Source organism: Pristiophorus japonicus, chromosome 1 (assembly GCF_044704955.1).
Source record: "Pristiophorus japonicus isolate sPriJap1 chromosome 1, sPriJap1.hap1, whole genome shotgun sequence".
Taxonomy (NCBI): domain Eukaryota; kingdom Metazoa; phylum Chordata; class Chondrichthyes; family Pristiophoridae; genus Pristiophorus; species Pristiophorus japonicus.
In genome coordinates this window covers 538,394,045-538,413,187 of record NC_091977.1, presented here as the reverse complement: position 1 = coordinate 538,413,187, position 19,143 = coordinate 538,394,045, and the positions used below count along the sequence as shown (strand labels likewise).

At 51.5% G+C, this 19,143-nt stretch overlaps 1 protein-coding gene across 1 annotated transcript in view; it reads left to right on the top strand.

The window, feature by feature from the left end:
- Window positions 1–5,737: 5,737 nt before the first annotated feature.
- The window catches only part of LOC139272802 (transcription initiation factor TFIID subunit 4-like), a 190,479-nt gene continuing 177,073 nt past the window's right edge, over window positions 5,738–19,143 (top strand). The window contains exons 1-4 of the mRNA XM_070888948.1: window positions 5,738–6,326; window positions 13,224–13,390; window positions 13,491–13,607; window positions 17,190–17,309. Of these exons, the coding sequence (XP_070745049.1) occupies window positions 5,738–6,326; window positions 13,224–13,390; window positions 13,491–13,607; window positions 17,190–17,309 (993 nt within the window). The remainder of the gene's footprint in view (window positions 6,327–13,223; window positions 13,391–13,490; window positions 13,608–17,189; window positions 17,310–19,143) is intronic.

The window sequence follows — 19,143 nt, the reverse complement described above, 5'->3', positions numbered from 1 at the left end:
GCAGATGCTGAAGTACATGGGGTGCACACATTTTCAACGAAATGTCCACCTAGAATGCTAAATGTAAAAGTGAATGACTTACCCGTAGCCATGGAACTGGACACTGGCGCTCGCCAATCCATCATGAGTAAAGAGATGTTTGAGAGACTGAGGTGCAACAAGGCACTCAGACCAGCCCTGAGCCCCATCCACACAAAACTGAGAACGTACACCAAAGAGCTTATCACTGTCCTGGGCAGTGCCATGTTCAAGGTCACCTTCGAGGGCACGGTGCACGAACTGCCACTCTGGATTGTCCCGGGCGATGGCCCCACACTGCTTGGAAGGAGCTGGCTGGGCAAAATCCGCTGGAACTGGGATGACATCCGAGCGCTATCACATGTCGATGAGGCCTCATGTACCCAGGTTATTTCCTTCCCTTTTTGAGCCAGGCATTGGAAACTTTTCCGGGGCGAAGGTGCGGATCCACTTGCTCCCAGAGGCATGACCCATTCACCACAAGGCGCGAGCGGTACCTCACATGATGAGGGAGAGAGTGGAAATCGAGCTGGACAGGCTGCAACGCGAGGGCATCATCTCCCCAGTGGAATTCAGCGAGTGGGCCAGCCCGATTGTTCCAGTACTCAAAAGTGGTGGCACAGTCAGGATTTGCGGCGATTATAAAGTAACTATTAATCGTTTCACGCTACAGGACCAATACCCGCTACCTAAGACAGACGACCTATTTGCGTGCTGGCAGGAGGCAAGACGTTCACCAAGCTTGACCTGACTTCGGCCGACATGATGCAGGAGCTGGAGGAGTCTTCGAAGGGCCTCACCTGCATCAACATGCACAAGGGACTGTTCATCTACAACAGATGCCCGTTTGGAATTCAGTCGGCTGCAGCGATCTTCCAGAGAAACATGGAGAGCCTACTCAAGTCGGTACCATGCACGATGGTTTTTCAGGACAACATATTGGTCACTGGTTGGGACACCGTCGAGCACCTACAAAACCTGGAGGAGGTCCTCCAGCGACTGGATCGCGTAGGGCTGCGGCTGAAGAGGTCAAAATGCGTCTTCATGGCAACAGAAGTGGAGTTTTTGGGGAGAAAGATCGCGGCGGATGGCATTCGGCCCACAGACGCCAAGACAGAGGCTATCAGGAACGCGCCCAGGCCACAGAACATCACGGAGCTGCGGTCGTTCCTGGGACTCCTCAACTATTTTGGTAACTTCCTACCGGGGTTAAGCACCCTCTTAGAACCACTATATGTGTTATTGCGCAAAGGTGAGAACTGGGTATGGGGAAAAAAGCAAGTAATTGCTTTTGAGAAAGCCAGAAACATTTTATGCTCCAACAAGCTGCCTGTATTGTATAACCCGTGTAAAAGACTTGTGCTAGCATGTGATGTGTCGTCGTACGGAGTCGGGTGTGTATTACAACAAGCTAACGTTGCGGGGAAGTTGCAACCTGTCGCCTATGCCTCCAGGAGCTTGTCTTAGGCCAAGAGGGCCTACAGCATGATTGAGAAAGAGGCATTAGCGTGTGTGTTCGGGGTAATGAAAATGAATCAGTACCTGTTTGGCCTCAAATTTGAGCTGGAAACCGATCACAAGCCCCTCAAATCCCTGTTCGCTGAAAACAAGGGGATAAATACTAATGCCTCAGCCTGCATACAAAGGTGGGCACTCGCGCTATCAGCATATAACTATACCATCCACCACAGGCCAGGCACCGAGAACTGGACGGATGCCCTCAGTCGGCTGCCATTGCCCACCACGGGGGTGAAAATGGCACAGCCTGCAAACTTGTTGATGGTGGCGCAGCCCGCAGACTTGTTGATGGTCATGGAAGCGTTTGAAAATGATAAATCACCTGTCATGGCCCGCCAGATTAGGACTTGGACCAGCCAAGATCCTCTGCTGTCCCTAGTAAAAAACTGTGTACTGCATGGGAGCTGGGCCAGCATCCCCGTTGAAATGCAAGAGCTAATCAAGCCGTTCCAGTGGCGAAAGGACGAGCTGTCCATTCAGGCAGACTGCCTGTTGTGGGGTAACCGCGTAGTGCTACCCAAAAAGGGCAGAGAGACGTTCATCTCGGATCTCCACAGCACACACCCGGGTATAGTAATGATGAAAGCGATAGCCAGATCCCACGTGTGGTGGCCCGGTATCAACTCTGACTTAGAGTCCTGTGTACGGCAATGCAGCGTTTGTGCTCAGTTGAGCAACGCGCCCAGAGAGGCACCACTAAGTTTGTGGTCCTGGCCCTCCAGACCATGGTCAAGGATCCATGTCGACTATGCGGGCCTGTTTCTCAGTAAAATGTTCCTGGTGGTGGTAGATGCTTTTTCAAAATGGATTGAAGGTGAAATAATGTCGGGAAGCACCGCCACCGCCACCATTGAAAGCCTGAGGGCCATGTTTGCCACCCTCGGCCTATCTGACATACTGGTCAGTGACAACGGGCCATGTTTCACCAGTGCCGAATTTAAAGAATTCATGACCCGCAATGGGATCAAACATGTCACCTCGGCCCTGTTTAAACCAGCCTCCAATGGGCAGGCAGAGCGGGCAGTACAAACAATCAAACAGAGCCTTAAACAAGTCACAGAAGGCTCACTCCAAACCCGCCTGTCCCGAGTACTGCTCAGCTGCCGCACGAGACCCCACTCACTCACAGGGGTGCCCCCGGCTGTGCTACCCATGAAAAGGACACTTAAAACCACTCTCGCTGGTTCACCCCAACCTGCATGATCAGGTAGAGAGCAGGCGGCAGCAACAAAACGTAAACGATGATCGCGCCACTGTGTCATGGGAAATTGATCTGAATGACCCTGTGTATGTGCTAAACTATGGACATGGTCCCAAGTGGATCGCGGGCACGGTGATAGCTAAAGAAGGGAGTAGGGAGTTTGTAGTCAAACTCGACAATGGATAAATTTGCAGAAAGCACCTGGACCAAACGAGGCTGCGGTTCACAGACTGCCCTGAACAACCCACAGCAGACACCACATTTTTCGAGCCCAAAACACACACCCAAAGGATCAACAACACCACCCCGGATCAGGAAATTGAACCCATCACGCCCAACAGCCCAGCAAGGCCAGGCTCACCTAGCAGCCCTGCAGGGCCAACAACATGCCAGCCCAGCGAGGGCACAGCCAACACACCAGAACAGACATTTGTACCAAGGCGGTCCACCAGGGAAAGTAAGGCTCCCGACCGCCTCACCTTGTAAATAGTTTTCACTTTGACTTTGCGGGGGAGTGATGTTGTGTATCTGTAAAGCATGCACTCCCATGTTCCGCAACCAGGGAGTGCATCCCCTGAAGTCCCAAGGGATCCCAGCATCCCTTGGGAGCACTGTATATAAGCCAGTCACTAAGGCCTGTTCCTCACTCTGGAGTGTCTTAATAAAGACTGAGATCACTGTTTGGCCCCCTGTGTGCAGCCTCATCTGTGTTAGGAACACAATCGATAATTTCTTAAATGACAAGGGTTATGCGGAGCAGGCGGGGAAGTGGAGCTGAGACCATGATCAGATCAGCTATGATCGTATTAAATGGCGGAGCAGGCTCGAGGGGCCGTATGGTCTGCTCCTGTTCCTATTTCTTCTGATCTTCATACAGGAATTACAGTCTCTGTCACAGGTGGGACAGACAGTGGTTGAGGGAAAGGGTGTGTGGGGGGTCTGGTTTGCCGCACGCTCCTTCCACTGCCTGCGCTTGATTTCTGCATGCTCTCGGCGACGGGACTCGAGGTGCTCAGTGACCTCCCGGATGCACTTCCTCCACTTAGGGCGGTCTTTGTCCGTCATTACAACAGTGACTGCACTCCAAAAGTACTTCATTGGCCGTAAAGTCCTTTGAGATGTCCGCTGGTTGTGAACGGCGCTATATAAATGCAAGTCTTTCTTTTAACTAAATTTAAATTGCCCCAGCTGCTACTGGGTGGGATTTGATCTTATGTCTCTGGACCTAGTCCATCATCATAGGCAGTCCCTCGGAATTGAGGAAGACTTGCTTCCACTCCTAAAGTGAGTTATTTGGTGGCTGGACAGTCCAATATGAGAGTCACAGACTTTGTCACAGGTGGGACAGATAGACAGATAGACAAGGCTGCGGGTGCGGACGGAATCCCTGCTGAGGCATGGAAGTATGGCGAAGAGGCACTGCTGGCGCGAATACATGACCTAATTTCTCTCATCTGGAGGGAGGAGAGCATGCCGGAGATCTCAGAGATGCAGTGATCGTGACCATCTTTAAAAAAAGGGGACAAGTCCGACTGCGGCAACTCCAGAGGAATCTCCCCGCTATCAGCCACTCGGAAATTCGTCGCGAGAGTTCTTCTCAATTGTCTTCTCCCCGTGGCCGAGGAGCTTCCTCTTGGAATCGCAGTGCGGGTTCCATCCCCTCCGGGGCACAACGGACATGGTCTTTGCAGGGCGACAGCTGCAGGAAAAATACAGGGAGCCGCGCCAGCCCTGATACATGGCCCTCTTCGACCTCACAAAGGCCTTCGGCACGGTCAACCGCGAGGGTCTACGGAGCGTCCCCCTCCGTTTCGGATGCCCCCAAAAATACGTCACCATCCTCCGCCCGCTCCACGTCGACATGCAGTCCGCGTTACCGACGGATCCATTCCAGACCCAATCCACGTCCGGACCGGGGTCAAACGGGGCTGCTGCGTTGTCGCCCCACCCCCCCCCTCCCCCCCAAACCCGCTTCTCAATCTTCCTCGCCGCCATGCTCCACCTCACAGTCAACAAGCTCCCCGTTGGAGTGGAGCTAAACGACAGAACCAGTGGGAAGCAGGCCTATCACTGCTCCAGTGACATGACCGCAAGTGCTGTTGTTGGAAGCTGCTTGAATGCATTGTGTACATGCTGAGTAACTGGGATGTTTCAGCACCTTTAAAGGAGATATTATGAGTGCAAGCTGCAAGGAGGAAGTTCCTGGTGCACACTGAACACAGAGGTGGGCACCGGAGGGACTGGAGTGCATCATCACGCCCGGCAACCAAATTTTAATTTGATTTTACGTTTTAAAGTTTAATTTGTTTTAATTGCCGGTGCTTTTAGTGTCCCCCTTCCCTTTTATAGGGGGCACTGGGGGGGAAAAACAAAATGTGCACACTGAACACCAGGTGGTCCTGCTGGCAGGAGCATGACACTTCCTGATTGTGACTCTCCACCAATCAGCGCACCAGTTCCCTTTCGACCAGCCGTCCCCCGCGGCGCACGCGCGCTATGAAAGAACACCTGCCACAGCCGGCAGCGCCTGCGCCGTGCGCGTGAGCAAAGACCAGGCCCCCCCCCCCCCGTGGGACGCATGCGTGTTAAAAAAAAATCACAAGTAACGGGCCGACGCCTGCGCGTTGAGGTTTCCCCCGCCTCTCTCTCTCTCCTCCCACCCCACGAAAGCCGGCGACGCGTGCGCAGTGGCCGGCCGGAGCGCCGTGAGCTGAGCGCGTGCGCACTGGCGACCCATGCGTCGTGTTGAAGATGGCGGCGCCGGCGCTCGAGCGAAGCTTTTGACTTGAGGAGAAAGAAGCGAAAGATGGGCGTGCGTCCCCGCCCCGCCGCCAGTGTGGAGTGACCCGGCAGCGTCTGCCCACCGTGGTGGGGGAAGAAGATGGGTTAAAGGCAGGGGCCGGAGAGCGCCAGACCCTCCCCTCCCCTCCCCGCCCCCCCCCCACCACCGAGGACACTGGATGTGCGCTCGCCCCGCCCGCAACAGGCCCACTCCCCAAAATGGCGCGGCCGGCGGGCCAGCAGCGCCCGGAGAGCGGCGGCGGCCTGCTCCCCGCGCCGGCCCCGAGCCTCAGCGCCGGGCCTAACCCCGGGCCCAGCCTCCGTGCCGCCGCCGCCTCCTCACTCCCGCCGCCGCCGCCGCCACCGCCGGCGGTGCTAACGCCGCTCGCCAACGGCCCGCTGCTAACGCCGCTCGCTAACGGCGGGGCGCATCTCCCGCCCGCAGTCCCGGACCCGGGGGTTGGTAGCAACAGCAGCAGCGGCGGCGGCGGCGCTATCACCGCCGTCCCACCGCCGCCAGCGATCTCCGCCGCCTCCGCCTCCATCACTACCACTACCACTAGCGCCGCCACTACCGCCATCGCCTCCCCGGCTCCCGCGCTGAAAGTGGTCTTGCTCGCCGATCATGTGCGTCAAAATCAGGCCGGGCTCCATCCGGGCGCAGGCGGCCCTCCCGCGCCACCACCTTGCCCGGCCCCGGCCCCCCGGGCGCCCCCCGCCGCCCTGCACAGGATCACCCTCACCGCCCCGCCGCTGAAGGCGCCTCAGACCCCGGGGCAGATCCTGCAGAACTTCCAGGTCCCGGCAGGTGAGGAACGGGGGTTGTGTAAGATTGCACTGTCAGCAACACATGGCTGGAGGAGTGTGCGTGTGTTTTACACGTGTGTGTGTGTGTGTGGAACATTGCTCCTGTGTGTGTGTGTGGAACATTGCTCCTGTGTGTGTGTGTGTGGAACATTGCTCCTGTGTGTGTGTGTGTGGAACATTGCTTGTCTGTGTGTGTGTGTGTGTGGAACATTGCTCCTGTGTGTGTGTGTGTGTGTTTTACACGTGTGTGTGTGTGTGGAACATTGCTCCTGTGTGTGTGTGTGTGGAACATTGCTTGTCTGTGTGTGTGTGTGTGTGGAACATTGCTCCTGTGTGTGTGTGTGTGTGTGTGGAACATTGCTCCTGTGTGTGTGTGTGTGTGTGTGTGTGTGTGGAACATTGCTTGTCTGTGTGTGTGTGTGTGGAACATTGCTTGTCTGTGTGTGTGTGTGTGGAACATTGCTCCTGTGTGTGTGTGTGTGTGTGTGTGTGTGTGGAACATTGCTTGTCTGTGTGTGTGTGTGTGGAACATTGCTTGTCTGTGTGTGTGTGTGTGTGGAACATTGCTCCTGTGTGTGTGTGTGTGTGGAACATTGCTTGTCTGTGTGTGTGGAACATTGCTCCTGTGTGTGTGTGTGGAACATTGCTCCTGTGTGTGTGTGTGTGTGTGTGGAACATTGCTCCTCTGTGTGTGTGTGTGTGTGTGTGGAACATTGCTTGTCTGTGTGTGTGTGTGTGGAACATTGCTCCTGTGTGTGTGTGTGTGTGTGGAACATTGCTCCTGTGTGTGTGTGTGTGTGCGGAACATTGCTCCTGTGTGTGTGCGGAACATTGCTCCTGTGTGTGTGCGGAACATTGCTCCTGTGTGTGTGCGGAACATTGCTCCTGTGTGTGTGCGGAACATTGCTCCTGTGTGTGTGCGGAACATTGCTCCTGTGTGTGTGCGGAACATTGCTCCTGTGTGTGTGCGGAACATTGCTCCTGTGTGTGTGCGGAACATTGCTCCTGTGTGTGTGCGGAACATTGCTCCTGTGTGTGTGCGGAACATTGCTCCTGTGTGTGTGCGGAACATTGCTCCTGTGTGTGTGCGGAACATTGCTCCTGTGTGTGTGCGGAACATTGCTCCTGTGTGTGTGCGGAACATTGCTCCTGTGTGTGTGCGGAACATTGCTCCTGTGTGTGTGCGGAACATTGCTCCTGTGTGTGTGCGGAACATTGCTCCTGTGTGTGTGCGGAACATTGCTCCTGTGTGTGTGCGGAACATTGCTCCTGTGTGTGTGCGGAACATTGCTCCTGTGTGTGTGCGGAACATTGCTCCTGTGTGTGTGCGGAACATTGCTCCTGTGTGTGTGCGGAACATTGCTCCTGTGTGTGTGCGGAACATTGCTCCTGTGTGTGTGCGGAACATTGCTCCTGTGTGTGTGCGGAACATTGCTCCTGTGTGTGTGCGGAACATTGCTCCTGTGTGTGTGCGGAACATTGCTCCTGTGTGTGTGCGGAACATTGCTCCTGTGTGTGTGCGGAACATTGCTCCTGTGTGTGTGCGGAACATTGCTCCTGTGTGTGTGCGGAACATTGCTCCTGTGTGTGTGCGGAACGTTGCTCCTGTGTGTGTGCGGAACGTTGCTCCTGTGTGTGTGCGGAACGTTGCTCCTGTGTGTGTGCGGAACGTTGCTCCTGTGTGTGTGCGGAACGTTGCTCCTGTGTGTGTGCGGAACGTTGCTCCTGTGTGTGTGCGCGGAACGTTGCTCCTGTGTGTGTGCGCGGAACGTTGCTCCTGTGTGTGTGCGCGGAACGTTGCTCTGTGTGTGTGCGCGGAACGTTGCTCCTGTGTGTGTGTGTGCGGAACGTTTGTGTGTGTGTGTGTGCGGAACGTTTGTGTGTGTGTGTGTGTGTGCGGAACGTTGCTCCTGTGTGTGTGTGCGGAACGTTGCTCCTGTGTGTGTGTGCGGAACGTTGCTCCTGTGTGTGTGTGCGGAACGTTGCTCCTGTGTGTGTGTGCGGAACGTTGCTCCTGTGTGTGTGTGCGGCACGTTGCTCCTGTGTGTGTGTGCGGCACGTTGCTCCTGTGTGTGTGTGCGGAACGTTGCTCCTGTGTGTGTGTGCGGAACGTTGCTCCTGTGTGTGTGTGCGGCACGTTGCTCCTGTGTGTGTGTGTGTGTGTGTGGAACGTTGCTCCTGTGTGTGTGTGTGCGGGCGGAACATTTGTGTGTGTGTGTGCTGAACGTTGCTCGTATGTGTTTATTTCCCATATTTCGGGAGCTTCTTATCAACAAGAGCTGACATTGACGACGAGATCCAACACTGCCTCCAGTGCAGCCTTCGGCCCTCAAAACTGCCACTAAGCTCATGGTCGACAGGGCTGTAGTAATACCCACCCTCCTGTATGGCTGAGACATGAACCATGTACAGTAGACACCAAGTCGCTGGAGAAATACCACAAACGATGTCTCCGCAAGATCCTACAAATCCCCTGGGAGGACAGACGCACCAACATTAGCGTTCTCGATCAGGCCAACATCCCCAGCATTGAAGCACTGACCACACTCGATCAGCTCCGCTGGGCAGGCCACATTGTTCACATGCCTGACACGAGACTCCCAAAGCAAGCGCTCTACTCGGACCTTGTTCACGGCAAGCGAGCCCCAGGTGGGCAGAGGAAACGTTACAAGGACAGCCTCAAAGCCTCCCTGATAAAATGCAACATCCCCACCGACACCTGGGAGTCCCTGGCCAAAGACCGCCCTAAGTGGAGGAAGAGCATCCGGGAGGGCGCTGAGCACCTCGAGTCTCATCGCCGAGAGCGTGCAGAAAACAAGCGCAGGCAGCGGAAAGAGCGTGCGGCAAACCAGTCCCACCCACCCCTTCCCTCAACCACTGTCTGCCCCATCTGTGAAGGGGACTATGCTTCTCGTATTGGACTGTATAGCCACCTAAGAACTTGTGTTAAGAGTGGAAGCAAGTCTGCCACGATTCCGAGGGACTGCCTATGATGATGATTTTTGAACATTGCTCCTGTGTGTGTTGAACATTGCTTCTGTGTGTGTGTGTGTGTCGTGCACTGCTGCTGTATGTATGTGTATGTGTCTATGTGTGTGTGTGTGTGTGTGTGTGTGTGTGTCTCGCGCATTGTTGCTTTAGTGTGGTCGTCTTCTGGTCTTCGTATGTTAATAGCAAAGCAAGTCAAACATCAATATCTAAGTCAGATATCCAGGCCAAAGCTTCCGGTGTAACTGCGTGGATATCGTGTAGGTTGCCTGCGAATTCCCTCCGAGGGCAGTGCTCGATGATGTACTCCAGGGTCTGATTAGGAGCTCCAGTCACATGATGGGGATGCTTTAATCTTCCACCTATGAAGAAGGTAGCAGCATCGACCGTGAGGCGGTCGATGGTTGTCCACTGTTTTCCAGGAAGGTTTGATCTTTTAGGTTGTACTGTGGGGTCCTCTGTAATGAGTCCATTCCGTATGTTGCAGTTCTTCCCAAGCATTTCACCCTCGGTCATCGAGGCTGAGGGGAGATCGCTGAAGGGCTTCGGCGACCGTCCAAAAAGGCCTTCTAGATTTGAGACGGGTTGATGGTAGGTTGTTCAAGTTGGCCTGGATCGGCGTGTCTTTGCTGGTGTAGCGGTTGTATTCTCTGGAGACGGCATATTCGCGGCGTAGGTGTGGTGGTGCGATGTCTGCTTACACGGGCAGCCATGGTGTTGGTGTCGATAAAAGTGTACCGGTGATAATTATCATCGTAGAATTCAGCAGGATATAGCAGATTTGACATGCGGACTTGATTGCTATGCTGGAGAGCAGTATGCTGCTGTAGGGTGTGTATGCGTGTTGCACAAGCTGTGAAACATGTCGGCATAACAAAATTAATTTGTCAAACTTGAATATTTATTAAGGGCTTCCTCAAAGATTTTGTGACTGAAGTAGAACTGGGTGCAACACCTTGCATTTATATAGTGCCTTTAATGTAGTAAAATATCCCAAGGCGCTTCACGGGGTGTTATCGGACAAAATTTGACAACGTGCCACATGAGATATTATGACGGGTGATCAAAAGCTTGGTCAGAGGTAGGTTTTAACGAGCGTCTTAAAGGAGGCAAAGAGAGACGGAGACAAAAAGAATTCTAGAGGTTAGGGCCTTGGCAACTGAAGGCATGGCCGCCAATTGTGGAGCAATTAAATTCAGGATCACAAAACAGGGTATATTTAATAGTCACCAGAAAGACATGGCTTGATTTAGGGCAATCACCCTGTATTTGCAAAAGGCAGACTTCTTTTCGGAAATCACAGTCTGTATTGATGCAAGAAATGTGTGTGTTGTGCGACAAAATGATTGCACGTGGTAAAAAGAGCATGATGGCTTGAATAAGTAATTATTTAAAAGACAGAAAATAGGGAGCGGTGACTAATATTTTTTCAGACTGGAGGGATGTCGACAGTCGTGTTCTCCAAGGGGTCAGTTTTGGGACCATTGCTCTTGAATGCTGTTATCAATATACGTCTTTTTATCTATAATGGGTGTGCTCTGAACTTGGATATGGGAGGAAACTGGATCACAGATACGTAGAAGTTATGACCCGGGAAAAGGCCATTTAGTCCAACCCGTCAGCGTTGGATTTACCGTCCGTGTAAGCAACTAGTTCGAATCAGGAAAAGGGGAGGTGCAACAAGACCTGGGTGTCATGGTACATCAGTCATTGAAAGTTGGCAAGCAGGTACAGCAGGCGGTAAAGAAGGCAAATGGTATGTTGGCCTTCATAGCTGGAGGATTTGAGTATAGGAGCAGGGAGGTCTTACTGCAGTTGTACAGGGCCTTAGTGAAGCCTCACCTGGAATATTGTGTTCAGTTTTGGTCTCCTAATCTGAGGAAGGACGTTTTTGCTATTGAGGGAGTGCAGCGAAGGTTCACCAGACTGATTCCCGGGATGGCAGGACTGACATATGAGTAAAGAGTGGATCGACTAGGCTTGTATTCATTGGAGTTTCGAAGGAAAAGAGAGGGGATCTCATAGAAACATATAAAATTCTGACGGGATTGGCCAGTTTAGATGCAGGAAGACTATTGGGCAAGTCCAGAACCAGGGGTCACAGACTGAGGATAAGGGGTAAGCCAGATAGGACCGAGATGAGGAGAAACTTTTTCACCCAGAGAGTGGTGAACCTGTGGAATTCTCTACGATAGAATGTTGTGGAGTCCAGTTCGTTGGATAAAATCAAGAGGGAAGTTATATGTGTCCCTTACAACTAAAGGGATCAGGGGGTATGGAGAGAAGACGGGAGTGGGGTACTGAAGTTGCATGATCATATTGAATGGCGGAGCAGGCTCGAAGGGCAGAATGGCCTACTCCTGCTCCTAATTCTTATGTTAAAGTACGTCACTTGCTATTGATGTTGAGGGGAGTGAGACTCCTGCCTTCTCTCCAGATTGGAACAAAGTTTTCCAAACGTGCTCCCATAAATCTAAAATAGAACAACTGTTTGGTAGACAAGAGCATTTTAGTCTTTGCATAATGATGTCAATGTTTGTTAACGAGATGGAAATGCCATACATGTCAATGTAGGATGTCTTCCAATAGATTTCAAAAGACACGAAGTCAAAAAATTTTACGTCAATTGACCATCCTTCAATATTATCAAGCAAAAATCCGTAAGGATATACTTGCATTTCTACAGCGCCTTTCATCTCTTCAGGACGTCCCAAAGCGCTTTACAGCCAATGAAGTAATTTTCGAAGTGTAGTCACTGTTGTAATGTAGGAAATGCGGCAGCCAATTTGCGCACAGCAAGCTCCACAAACAGCATGTATTTCTATGTAATATTCAATGTTGGTTGAGGGATAAATATTGGCAACGACACCAGGGATAACTTCCCTTACTCTTTGATATGGTGGCCATGGGATCTTTTACATTCACCTGAGAGCAGACGGGACCTCGGTTTAACGTCTCATCCGAAAGACGGCATCTCTGACAGTGCAGCACTCCCTCAGCACTGTACTGGAGTGTCGACTAGATTTTTGTGCTCAAGTCCCTGGAGTGGGACATGAACCCACAACCTTCTGACTCCGAGGCAAGAGTGCGACCCACTGATCCACAATTTGAAAGTTATTTCATTTTATTCAAAATCATTTTGAAATGCAAACTAAAGCACTTTCGTACAAAAGCAAAAATACTGCGGATGCTGGAAATCTGAAGTGAAAACAGACAGTGCTGGAAACGCTCAGCAGGTCGGGCAGCGTCTGTGGAGAGAGAAACAGAGTTAACATTTCGGGTCAGTAACCTCTTGTCAGGGTTCTTTGAATCTGATGCTGGCAGTTACTGTCAGAAGTTGTAGGCCAGGGTTGATGGGCAGATTTGCACTTTTGGAACAGTGCCGGTTTTGAGACTAGGTTGTGGAGAATGTTAGAATGTAGTATGTGTCCTGTCCAGAGTCCCCTAATGATCCAATAATGCTCATCATCATCATAGGCAGTCCCTCGGAATTGCTTCCACTCTTAGAATGAGTCCTTAGGTGGCTGAGCAGTCCAATACGAGAACCACAGTCTCTGTCACAGGTGGGACAGATAATCGTTGAGGGAAAGGGTGGGTGGGACTGGTTTGCCGCACGCTCCTTCCACTGCCTGCGCTTGGTTTCTGCATGTTCTCGGCGACGAGACTCGAGGTGCTCAGCGCCCTCCAGGATGCTCTTCCTCCACTTAGGGCGAACTGGTCTTTGGCCAGGGACTCCCCGGTGTTGGTGGGGATGTTGCACTTTATCAGGGAGGCTTTGAGGGTGTCCTTGTAACGTTTGCTCTGTCCACCTGGGGCTCGTTTGGATTATTGGATCCAAAAATACTGCCGGCGCGCTCGAAGGTTCTGTTTTACGCGTGTCGTTCTGTAACTTGTCTGTGTTGCCTTCCAGGTATGGTGCTGGTGCGGAGTGACAGCGGACAGCTGGTGCTAGTTCCACAGAAAGCCATTGCTCAGGCCCAGGCCCAGGCCAAGGCAAGAGCCCAAGCGCAAGGCGCCGGGATCGCCTCGCTGGCAGCACCAACCAGTATACCCTCGGTCCGAGTTTCTACCGTACAGGTAGGGGTGGGTGCTTCGGAACGATCCAACTTCAAATTGCTGCTTTGGCGTTGCTGGGTATCTTTCACTGTTTCACTTGTTGTTCCGGGTTTTGTGCTAGGCAACTAGAACCCAGAAAATTCTCAATCAGGTGAAGCTGCCGAGTGTCCAGCAGAAGAACCAATTGCAAACCGCCGTCCAGACAGCTGCTGTCACACAGCGCATCACTGTAGTGCAGGTGAGAAGCATTCTTCTAACTCGAAAGAAAGACTTGCATTCTCGTAGTGCCTTTCACGACCACCGGTCGTCTCAAGGCGTTTTACAGCCGTTGAAGTACTTTTTGAAGTGTAGTCACTGTTGTCACGTCGGAACCATGGCAGACAATTTGCGCACTGAAAGCTCCCACAAACAGCACTGTGATCGTGACCAGATAATCTGTTTTAGTGATGTTGGTTGAGGGATCAATGTTGCCCAGAATGCCAGGGAGAAATCCACTGCTCTTCGAAATAGTTGCCGTGAGATCTTTTATGTCCAGCTGAGAGGGCAGATGGGGGCCTCTGTTGAACGTCTCATCCGAAAGACGGCATCTCCCTCAGTGCTAGATTTTTGCGCTCAAGTCCCTGGGGTGGGACTTGAACCCACAACCATCTGACTCAGAGGCGAGAGTGCTGCCCACTGAGCCACAGCTGACACTAAATGAAATGGCTTGATCTAAAGCTCTGATATTGTTGAGCACTTTTTATAAAAATTTAAAAAAATTACAATAATGTTTAAAATTCTGAATTTTGCTGGTGCTGTCTGTTGCATCCATGTTTTATTAAAATGCTTAGAATGTAATTGTGGCATTGTCAGCTGTGGCTCAGTGGGTAGCACTCTCATTTGTATGTGAGAAGGTTGTGGGTTCAAGTCCCACTCCAGAAACCTGAGCATAAAATCCAGGCTGACGCTCCAGTGCAGTACTGAGGGAGCGCCGCACTGTCGGAGGGGCAGTACTGAGGGAGCACTGCACTGTCGGAGGGGCAGTACTGAGGGAGCACTGCACTGTCGGAGGGGCAGTACTGAGGGAGCAATGCACTGTCGGAGGTGCCGTCTTTCGGATGAGACATTCAGCCGAGGCCCGGTCTGCGCTCTCAGATGGATGTAAAAGATCCTGCGGCCACTATTTCAAAGACGATCGGGGGAGTTAACCCCGTTGCCTTGGCCAATATTTATCCCTTAATCATCATCACAAAAACAGATTATCTGGGTCATTACCACATTGCTGTTTGTGGGAGCTTGCTGTGCGCAAATTGGCTGCCGCGTTTCCTATATTACAACAGTGTCGACACTCCAAAAGTACTTCATTGGCTGTAAAGCGCTTTGAGACGTCTGGTGGTCGTGAAAGGCGCTATGTAAATGCAAGACTTTCTCTCTTCCTTTCTTATCTGGCAGCATGACTGTACTGGGTCCCGCAGGAAATCCTTGTGCTGTAAACGAGTCTGGTTAGACCAAGTGAAGAGGTGTTTTTGAGACACTGTTTTACTTACAGCTGTGAACAGTCTCCTGGCTTCAGAAACCTTTTACCACAGCATCGAGACTCGGGTCACCCACCCTCCAGGATGGCCCTGGAGTCTCCAGGAATTAACGATCAATCTCTCGGGCACTGCCACAGACTACCCGGGGAGAGAAATCCGAGGGGGCATTTCAAACAATTGTTTTTGTCATATTCTTGGAACACTTTAACAAGAAAGAAAGACTTGCATTAATATAGCGCCTTTCACGACCACCGGATGTCTCGAAACTCTTTACACCCAATGAAATACTTTTTGAAGTGCAGTCACCGTTGTAATGTAGGAAACGCGGCAGCCAATTCGCGCACAGCAAGCTCCCACAAACAGCAATGTGATAATGACCCAGATAATCTGGTTTTTAGTGATGTTGATTTGAGGGATAAATATTGGCCCCAGGACACGGGGATATCTCCCCTGCTTTTTTTCATAATAGTCCCATAAGTTTTTTTTGCGCTAACTACCTTTTTAATAAAGTTGCAGAAGTCACAGACGTCACTTGTTGAATCAAGTTTACTTTATCCAGCTAGATTTTTTTTTCTCTGACTGTCAGTGTTCTGGAGGACGTTACCAGCTGATGTGCGTCCACTCCATTCATTGAAGCTTCAAACCGGGTGTCTACCAAGTATTTGAGCATAGCCAAGGGTCAGCACATTATGCATGAAAATACTCTTGTGAATGTAAGTTTGTTTTAAATGGGGATAAAGTTTATACAAAAGCAAAAATACTGAGGATGCTAGAATCTGGAATAAAAACAGAAAGTGCTGGAAATCTCAGCAAGTCAGGCGGCATCTGTGGAGAACATGAGTAGCAAGAGTCGGCCATTCAGCTCCTCGAGCCTGCTCCGTCATTCAATAAGATCAAGGCTGATCCGATCATGGGCTCATCTCCACTTCCCTGCCCGCTCCCCATAACCCTTCACTCCCTGTCGCTCAAAAATCTGTCTCTCTCCGCCTTAAATATATTTGATGACCCAACCTCCACAACTCTCTGGGCCAGATAATTCAATAGATAAGAAAGCAGAGTTAATGCTTAGGGTTGACGACCCTTCGTCAGAACTTTATTATTATATCATAAAGTTTATACGTGGCCATAAATTTGCTGTGATCGTTTTTTGTAGAATTGCACAGAATGTGCAACACAAACAGGCCATTCGCCCTAACTGGTCCACGCCTCCTCCCACCCATCTTCATCTTACCTGATCAGCATACCCTTCTCTTTCAAGATATTGACTTGATGCACTCCTGACTGGCCTCCCACATTCTACCCTACATAAACTAGAGGTGATCCAAAACTCGGCTGCCCCGTGTCCTAACTCGCACCAAGTCCCGCTCACCCATCACCTCCTGTGCTCGCTGACCTACATTGGCTTCCAGTTAAGCCAAGCCTCGATTTCAAAATTCTCATCCTGGTTTTCAAATCCCTTCATGGCCTCACCCCCTTCCTCTTTCTCTCATCTCCTCCAGCCCCACAAACTCCCCCTCCCCCGAGATCTCTGCGCTTTAATTCTGCCCTCTTGAGCATCCCTGATTATAATCGCGCAACCATTGGTGGCCGAACCTTCTGTTGCCTTGGCCCCAAGCTCTGGAATTTCCTGCCTAAACCACACGGACTCTCTTTCCTCCTTCAAGACGCTCCTTAAAACCTACCTCTTTGAACAAACTTTTGGTCACCTGACCTCATTTCTCCTTGTGTGGCTCGGTGTCAAATTTTAATGCCTTGTAATACTCCTGTGGGAGGTTTCACTATGTTAAAGGCGCCTTATAAATACAAGTTGTTGATTTATAACTTTTTTTTTTAAAGTAGTTTGTCCCATATTCAAATATTGTTCGGTGTATGCAACGGGTGGAGAAAAAGATCCCATTACACTATTTTGAAGAAGAGCAGGGGAGTTCTCCCCGGTGTCCTGGGGCCAATATTTATCCCTCAATCAACATAAAAACAGATTATCAGGTTATTATCACATTGCTGTTTGTGGGAGCTTGCTGTGCGCAAATTGGCTGCCGCGTTTCCCACATAACAACAGTGACGACACTCCCAAAAAGTGCTTCATTGGCTGTAAAGGGCTTTGGGAAATCCGGTGGTCGTGAAAGGCGCTATATAAATGCAGGTTTTTTTTTCTCCCCAATCGGTATATTTCTACTCTTGGTGATAAACGTTAACTTGATGTCTGCTCGTAAAAAAAATGTTTATCCTAATAAACAGAAGTGTTAATTACACAGCTGAGGATGCGCACCAGCTTCTAATTGATGCGTTATTTTAATGTCGTTCAGCCACAGAGTGCGGGTGGAGCAATTGCAGCGAAGACTGTACCGAGCATCGCCCTAAAACAGGCGCCGGGGCCAGCTGACCGTTCAGCCACTGTGCCAGTAACGCCGACCGCTGCTACACCGGTAAGATTATCGAACAGAACTGAAATTAAAAGCACTTTTTCCTGCATGGCTAAGCTGGCTGGGTGAGCATTCCCCCACAGTGTTCGCTGTCACCATCATCATCTTAGGCAGTCCCTCAAAACGAGGATGACCTGCTTCCACGCCAAAAAAGGGATGAGTTCGCAGGTGTTTCAATGAAGGACCTAATATTCCAGATCCTGAACTATCTGTGATGCCTGTGCGTGGATTTTTTTTAACGTGTGGTGGCTGTTGCACACAAACCACCACACGGGCTTGACAGAGCTAGGTCTTGGTCCAGTGACAAGGGGTTATCCAAGACGAATGGGAGACCTGCTCTGCTGCACAGACCGAACGCGCACACATATCGCACAGTGTGGGCTGGCCGTGCTGCCCCTGGCCCCGAACACTCACCTCTCCTGGGCCTCGATCACGTCCCTCTACAATCTCTCGCTGCTCCTTCGCCCCGACCTCGCCGCTCCTGCTGTACCCGCCCACGCTCCAATCACCTGGACCTTGATGACGTCACTCTTTGCTGCCGGCTCCCTTCTGCACCAGCTCGCGCTGCTCCCTGGAGTAGCGAAGAGTGTTCCTTGTAAGCCGTGCAGCCAGCTCGCTGGCAAAAAAAAAAAAGCTCATGCAATGTTTTGAACAATCCCCTCGGCCCTTTAAAGGAGCCGCACAGGGCCAAACGGGATGAGCGGTTGTGCAGCGCGTAACAGCCTGAACTGCTGCTTTGAGTCAACCAGGGGCCCCTTGGGTCTCTTGAAACTGCACCTTCCCATTCCAGACTGTTCACAATGTTGCCCATCTATTCTTGCTTTCCCAAGAGGATGCCACCTTTGTCCATATTGTGTTTCACCTGACATTAGAAACATCGAATGACTCAGCATAGAAGCAGGCCATTCGGCCCATCGTGCCTGTGCCGGCTATTTGACAGAACGATACAATTAGTCCCACTCCCCCTGCTCTTTCCCCACAGCCCTGCAATTCTTTATTCCCCTGACATTGTCCCACCCGCGCTTATTTTGTACCATCCGAGCTGCCTCAGTTTTCAACTGCTCCTTCTGACTTGCCACCATCTGCAAATATGAGCAGTTTGCATTGAGTTTCCGAATCCAAGGCTTTGCAAATTTAAAACCTCTTAAAGGTCCCAGTACTAATCTCTGGAGTACCTCGCTCATTTCTTTCCTCTGCTCCCCTCCCTCCCTGACATAACATCTCTCTCTCTTTCCCCCCCCCCCCCCCCCCCCCCGAGAGAGAGAGAGAGAGAGAGAGAGGTGTGAACCAGTCAGTGTAACCGCCATAACCTTACCCGCCTCCGCCCCTGCCTCAGCTCATTTGCTGAAACCCTCATCCATGCCTTTGTTTCCTCAAGACTTGACTATTCCAACCCACTCCTGGCTAGCCTCCCATCTTCCACCCTAGATAAACTTGTGCTTATCCAAAACTCTACTGCCTGTATTGTAACTAACTCCAAACACCGCCCCCCCCCACCCCGCCATTCCAGCTCGTGCTTGCTGACCTGCACTGGCTCCTGGTCTGACAACGCCTCAGTTTAAAAATCATCCTCCTTGTTTTCAAATCCCTCCATGGCCTCATCCGCCCCCCTTGTCTCTCCCTATTTCCGCCAGCACTACAACCCTCCAAGATCTCTGCGCTCCTCCGCTTCAGGTCTCTTGCGCATCACCGATTTTAATCGCCCCACCATTGGCGACCGTGCCTTCAGCTGCCTGGGCCCTGAGCTCTGGAATTCCCTCCCTGAGCCTCTCCGCCCCTCTACACCTCTTTCCTCTTTTCAGGTGCTCCTTAACACTTGCGTCTTTGATCAAGCTTT